At 31.7% G+C, this 7,412-nt stretch overlaps 2 protein-coding genes across 2 annotated transcripts in view; one reads left to right on the forward strand and one right to left on the reverse strand.

The window, feature by feature from the left end:
- Window positions 1–1,609: 1,609 nt before the first annotated feature.
- Window positions 1,610–2,916, reverse strand: LOC108747690 (cytochrome b-c1 complex subunit 7-like). The gene is made up of 4 exons (XM_018485334.1): window positions 2,808–2,916; window positions 2,631–2,681; window positions 1,908–2,080; window positions 1,610–1,825 (listed from the first exon to the last, which is right to left on the reverse strand). The coding sequence occupies exons 1-4, from the start codon at window positions 2,833–2,835 to the stop codon at window positions 1,748–1,750; spliced, it is 330 nt and encodes a 109-aa protein (XP_018340836.1). The 5' UTR covers window positions 2,836–2,916; the 3' UTR covers window positions 1,610–1,747.
- Window positions 2,917–5,098: 2,182 nt separating this feature from the next.
- LOC108747686 (polyadenylate-binding protein 4-like) overlaps window positions 5,099–7,412 on the forward strand; it is an 8,293-nt gene continuing 5,979 nt past the window's right edge. The window contains exon 1 of the mRNA XM_018485328.1: window positions 5,099–5,900. Within this exon, the coding sequence (XP_018340830.1) occupies window positions 5,708–5,900 (193 nt within the window). The 5' untranslated portion in view covers window positions 5,099–5,707. The remainder of the gene's footprint in view (window positions 5,901–7,412) is intronic.

Here is a 7,412-nt window from a genome sequence, read left to right on the forward strand (position 1 = left end):
CCCGCGAAACGCGTGCCGCACGTATGTGAGGGATGATGTAACTCAATGGCGATCAATGAATGATCCCTAATGGCACGTCCGGCCCGGTCGAATTCCGTTGGAGCACTTTCGTTTAATCTTTTTCTCATTTTCTTCAACTTTCGGTATGCAAGACTCGTCCATATGGATACTAAGGGAAAAATTGAGTAAAGCATTAACTCGTTTCGAGGTATCGATTTCAGAATTGCAAAATGTTCGACGTGATTTTAACGCAAAATTTGATGCATTATTTGATGCTGAAAAATAAAAATATAGCAAAATATAGAAATTTTGAAAAATTTGACTGCGATGAATTTTTCCCTAAAAAGGAAAGATATTTTCTTAAATCACTCTCATTGCGATCTTTAAATATAACTTATCATAATAAAATTTTTCAGAAAAACACTTTTATGCGACTTAAAAAATGTCAATATTTTTGTGCTCAAAATTATCTAATTAATAGATAAAACTGCATTTCTTTAATTTCTCGAGTTGCATTTTGGAACGTCTACTGGGAAATAAAAAAATCAACTTTTATAATATATGAATGTCAGAATATTTTTAAATATTGTAAATTTTAAACATACTTGTTTCATATTTTATTTTAATTTGATTTCGTTTGATTCACTATGTCGCTTAATATTTTCTGTTTTCTCTTAATCAATTTAATAAAACATACTAACGACGTTATTATTATTACTGTTTAATTATCGTTCAGTTATCACATGTGTCATCTAAGTGATTCTAATCTAAGTGATGAATATACACTTATATAAGAAATACATATATTGGAGACATATATGTGAACGCGAAAACAATCGACAATGAAATACAATTTCTTTCCAATTGTCATGTATCTTCGATCGAGAATTATTTTTGCGTCTATCTGCAACTTATTTAATATTTTCATATACTAAGTTATGAATTATTTATAGCAAATTTGATTGAACACACTACTGCATATTAAAGGCATCCTACATTAATCTAAATAAAAATACAAATACATGATTTACCAAACAGAACAGCAAACTCTCTATTGACGAGATCCATGATTTTCCTCGTTTATATATATATATATAATATAAAACACATCTTTGTCAACAATTTTCATTAAACACACATCTTTATCATCAATTGTATGACAGCCTCAATGTACATCAGTATGCACTGAATATAATGCAAATACTAAAAACGTATAGGCTATTAAAAAAAAAAGTACGTGCATTACGATAATTAAACAATATTATAAATATTCTGTCAATATTGCAGCATGTACCTTTTCCTCCTAAAATTCGTGTCACACAACGCATTGGAAACTGAGGATTGATAATTAGAGAATAGAATTCAACCAATCAGACTTTTATTTTAATCCGTTTTGTTTTGTTTCTGATTGGTTGAATTCTAATCTTCAATTCGCAATCATCGACCTTTAATTTACAGTGTAACATGGGCTTAACAGATATTTTTTCACAATTATAAGTTGGCTTATTATTATTTGATACACGGTTTATTATTTGGAAATGATCATTTGGGAAATTAAATGGATGTTTATAACATGATCAATACAAAACATCACTGAATACTTATAACTGTTTTAAACAAACAAATTTAATTTATTAAATCTCTATTCATCTTAATATATACAAACCAGCTCTTCTCCACGAAATGTGCATTAAAGAATGGAGAATCTTTGTTACATTACTATAGTAACCATAAGCTAAGTTACATTTTATGACGCTTCCCATCTCGCTTTCTCCTCGTTCTCTTTTTCGATTTCGTCGAGATATGGCGTAAGATAGTCTACATCCTGTAAAAAAAATTCTTTTGGCTAAAAAAACTTTGGATCAATTGCGATATTGATCAGTTAACGGTAACTGATATTTACTGACCTCTTCGTACTTAGTCCACTGTTCTTTAGGCAAGATTCTGTGACAAGCACTCAATTGCATAGCTCTTATTATACGGAAATTACGTTGATCTAAAACTTCCTGAGGAAGGCGTCTCAATGCTTCTGCTACATCCGGATGACGTTGATCATTCATCAAATCATCCTTCATTAAACCTGAACAGAAAAATTAATTTTATAATAAAATTACAATTAATCGTAAATGTATAACATTTAAATAATTTTTGTACAATTCATATAACTTGTAAATATATTAGATCTATTTAGGTAAACTTCTTGATTTTCTTCAAAACAAAGAGAAAAAGAGGAAGGATGGACTGTACAAGAAGTTCTGCTAAAAAGAACAGTATTATTGTCAAGAACAGTTTATTGTCATTCTTTAGTGTCAACTTCTTTATAAAATTGCACATATATACATATTGCAACTAATGTCAGAATGCTATTGATCAAATTTGTTATAAAAAAAACTTTAACCAATCCAATAGACACATAAAGAAGCAACTATAGTATAATTACAGATAACATTTTAAATGTATTAAACGTTTGTCTCTACTAGTTCAATAAAATGAGTTGTTACAAATATCAGCTTCTACACAAAGAAATATATTAACAACAAGGTTAGGTTAGAATTAAAAATTACATTCGTTTTCATGCGATTAATTAACTAATTAACTAATTAGCAATGTAAAACGTCACTTTTTATTACCATATTGATTAAATCCGCAGGCATTGTAGTACCATTTCCTAAAACCGACAGCTGAAACGAAAAATACATTATATAAGAATTCGTATCATCTATATCATCTCACTTCGCAATCGATCACAAAGAAATAGAAACTTATCAACATTTTATTAGATGTAAAATATGAAATTGGCTATTTACTGATTAACCGATTCATTGGTTTGCTCATTTCGGAGGATTTTCTATAGGGACTGCGAGGAAATTTGACTTCGCGTAATCACAGATCGATGTATCCAATGTTAAATGGCGACGTGCGTATGTACAGTGCGTAGTTGTTATTTGTCATATTGCGATTTTCTGGCTCGAAAAAAAACAAAATTTTAAAACGACTCCAATTAATTTAATCAACGATTAATTCACTAATTAATTTATTTCTATCAATAATTAAATTTATAATATATATTTAACTTCATTCTTGTTTTAAACTTAGGTAGCCATCAATAAAATGATTTTTTATTAGACAATTTTCTTGTAAAATCATTTATTTTGCATAAAACAAATTTTTTAAGTACAATTAGAAATTTTTGACAGTTATTCAAATTATTTAAAAATGAATTAATTACTTTTTACATTATACAATTAACATATGTAAATAAATTTAATAAAATTTTTGGAATCATTAATATTTTGAATATAAAGTTTTGAAGTATAATTACGAAAAGATTTTATAGTACATTATCAGTATGTTCGTTGATATTTAAAAAATTATATATTTTAAAATCCATATATTCAAACTACGTGTTATAGATTGAAGATTAATTCAATCAGTCAGATAATTTTAATTTTATTTTAAGTATTTTGTTTTGGTTCGTAATATTGCAAGTTGCATTTAGCAGAGAAAATAGCTTTGCAATTATCACCCGAATCTACAATAGATTTTTAAGCCTCAAGCCATAAGGAATGGACGAATCACAATCAATTCTTCTCCTCGCTATTGTAATTGGTCAATTTCTTAAGGCTTAAGGCTTAAAACATCAATTGTAGATCCGGACTATGCCTCCGGCACACCAGCGCGATGTTTTTTGCGCGCGACTACCATCGCGCTGGTGTGCCGAAGCCATAAAAACATGTTAAGCCTATTCTACAATGTGTGTGCTCTTTATTTCCTGCACTTGAATTTTACTTTTTGCTTTTTTCTCCTTTACAATCGTTTTATCAACAATTGTATTTTTTCTTTCGAAATTCGTTAACTTTTATCTTGGGCGATATAAAACAAAAAATCGGAGAAGTAAAAAAATAAGGGGATCGATTCTGTATCTTGAAACGAGGTGAAAGTTACAAAAGTGAGCGAATTTACTAAAATACTAATAATTTCATTGATCAACACCTAGTAAATTTGCTCACTTTTGTAATTTTTATCCTTTTCAATTTTTGTAATTAATTTTTGTAATTTTATCGTTTTGTAATTTTTCTCGTTTCAAGAGGGTTGATTCCGTATCTTCAAAGTAAAAATTACAAAAATGAGCAAATTTACTAAGTGTTGACCAATGAAATTATCAGTATTCTAGTAAATTTGCTCACTTTTATAATTTTCATCTCGTTTCAAGATAAAGAATCAATTCTAAGATACAGAATTGATCCCCTGTTAGAACTTAAGATAAAATCACACGGTGCGGAAAAGGACTGCGCAATAGAGAATGCGTTATAAAAGCAACCAATCAGCGTTATTCTGCGTTATTCCGAATAGCACTAATTGGTTGTTTTAATGGCCTAGTTTTCACCGAGGGTTTATACCGAATCAGAATATAAGAACCAATCAACTACAGTCGAGTATTCCCCTGTTATAGTCGAACAGAAGAATGCTTGACTAGAGTTAATTAATTCTTATATTCTAATCCGGTTTAAACTCTCGGTGGAAACTAGGCCAGTGACTCACTTTCTATTCTGCAGCCTTTTTCCGCACCGTGTGATTTTACCCTTAATAATTCTTTAATATGATTGGTTCCTATACATAGATCCAACGAAGAACTAAAGGCAAGAACCAATTATATAACCAATTAAAGAATCACTAAGCGCTAACTGATTAGTTTTCTCTGCTGAACGCAGTCACTGAAATTTGCAACGTTTCCATTGAGAAATCTAGTAAAGTGCAACACTAGTGTACTTGAATGTAAATCGATTTTTGTATTTTCTGTGTTAATAAACAATTTAAGTCTTTTAACATTATGAGATAATCGTGACAACAAAGAATACGCAATTAAAAGGGTTAAATTATTATTTATTAACATTGAAAATAAATAAAATGATTTATATTTAAGTGGATTCAGTGTTGCACTAGTTTTCTCAGTGGAAAACGCTATTGGAGTTTTTCTATTGGACTAACCAATAAAAAAGTTTTGTTCCAAATTAACCAATAGCATCATGAGCAAACGTTTCTCACTTTGACGGAAGAGGGACCTACTTTGTGGAGGAGTAGGGTAGCGATCGTTGCGCGGATCACCGGATATAAATGCGTGCAAGAATGCCGCACGTCGCTTTTTTGCCTCAGTAAAGGTAGAGTTGTGTTCGCGTTACGGGTTTGTTGTGTGCGTTTCCTTTTCCCCTGAAATAGGCCACATAACCTATGTCCATTTCGTGAAACTAACTCTCCTAGAAAAACCCAAAAAAAAGCAAAAAAAATTGTGAAAAAAAAAACGCATTGAAAAAAAATCGCAAAACTACAAAGCGAAAATCGTCGTGTCCTCGATGATAAAGGAAGGGAAGTAAATACCGAATCTTAGAGCCCAGAGTATTCGTCCGCGGGGAGAAACAGACGGAGGAATTTATCTACTCACAGGCACGCAAAAAAAAGTACCCTACGCACGCACGCACGTAGTGGAAGCGGGAGAGGTGAAGAGGAAAAACGTGTGCGAGGACGCGCGAGCGACACGAGACACGGGCAGGTGCGGTGCTGTTGTAGACGTAGCAGGATAAGGCGTACCGCGCGTGGAGGGTAGACAAGGAAGAAGCCAAACGATTGAAGCGTCGCGCGCGACGCCAAAGTACGCCGTCCCGTTTCTCTCTTTTCTCTGCGATAATCCATCGCCACCACAGCCGCCGCCATGAATCCTGGTGCACCGAATTACCCCATGGCTTCGCTCTATGTAGGCAATCTGCACACCGACATCACCGAGGCGATGCTGTTCGAGAAGTTCTCGACAGCTGGACCCGTCCTGTCGATCCGCGTATGCCGCGACATGATCACCCGTCGCTCGCTCGGCTACGCATATGTCAACTTTCAGCAACCAGCCGATGGTGAGTTATCATTGTTATTATTTTTATTATTGCGCAATTCTCATAATGGTGGTGGTTGCGGCAGTGGTAGTCAACGTGGTAAGTAGTAACGCGGCGTCGGTCCGCGCGAATCGCCACCTGCTGCATGTCTCACATGTGTCGCGCCAACGCGCGCCCTGTTGGATCCGCGTTGCTTCAGCAGAGCATGACGCGACATAAAAAAAACTTAAGTAGTAAGATGTAAGCAGTAAGTAAATCAACCTGTTGGATTTGCTATTTCTTACGTTTTTACCGTTTAAGCTTTTGTGTATTATGACCTTTAAGGATGAAGGTCATGGAGGATTGTGAGCTGAAGAGGGAAATTAAGGCTGAAACACAATTGAAAAGCATGCAGGGAATAATAGATGATTTACTTCAAAGGCTTTAACATTCAAACTTTGAAGCTTAAAGCAACAAGTAAAACAAAATCTTCAAAAATCGAATAATTAAATTTGAACAATTAAAATAACATAATTATGGATTACGTTTACACGGCTCGATTTAACATCGATGTTAGGAAAAGCATGCAGAAACTGGCCAATCACAGTCATTTCATTCTTCAGAGGAATAGTTATGATTGGATAGTTTTATAACATCGATGTTACAACTTTGTAAATCGAGTCGTGTAAAATGTTAGCAATAATTAATTTAATATAATAATGATATTACCGTAATAGGTACATATTTATAAAATTATATATATGACAAAATCTGAAATAGAGTGTTTAATGTTGTGATTACATTGTTAAATTAAAAAATAAGCAAGTTCAATATTTTCACTGATTTTACGATTCTGTCTAGATTTTAAGTTTTTAAAATTATTGTTGTATGCTAAGGAATTTACTCAGTAAAGTTAAAACATTTATATTAATTTACTATTTTTTGTTCATTTATTTGAAAATAAATTTATTTTTAGTTTTTTTAGTTTTCTTAATTGAATTTTTTTTATTAAACATTATCCCTTTTCTTATTTACATGCATACCCAATCTAATTATTAGTACGTAATATTTTAGATCATAATATTGCAAATTTTTTAAGAATATCACATTTTTTATTGTATATGTATGTATATCAATTAATTCTTTTTATTTATATACATATATATGAAAAAATTTGAAGCTTCGAATTATCGAAATCAGTAAATTCTAAATTAAATATTAATTTTTACGAGCATTTTAACAAATTATGATAGTTTCGGACACAAATATGACCAATCTGATACTCAACAGGTCTGTTCTTTGTTTTAAATTAAACTAGTACATTCATAAAGTGAAGTAAATATATTATATATTTGAAGTTTGCAAAAAGCGAAGAAATTCTATGCAATTCAGTAAATAGATAAAGAACAGATCTAAAGTATTGAAGGAATGCATCCGAAAGTGAAAAAGAATATGTACAAAACTCAGGTAGATATTTTCTGTTAGTCCGGAAAAAATTGTCTTTTGTATTCTGACCTCGGGTAAAATATCTGGTCAGGTAGAAAAAGTTAAAAT

The sequence above is a fragment of the Trachymyrmex septentrionalis genome, unplaced genomic scaffold (genome assembly GCF_001594115.1).
Source record: "Trachymyrmex septentrionalis isolate Tsep2-gDNA-1 unplaced genomic scaffold, Tsep1.0 scaffold20, whole genome shotgun sequence".
Lineage (NCBI taxonomy): Eukaryota > Metazoa > Arthropoda > Insecta > Hymenoptera > Formicidae > Trachymyrmex > Trachymyrmex septentrionalis.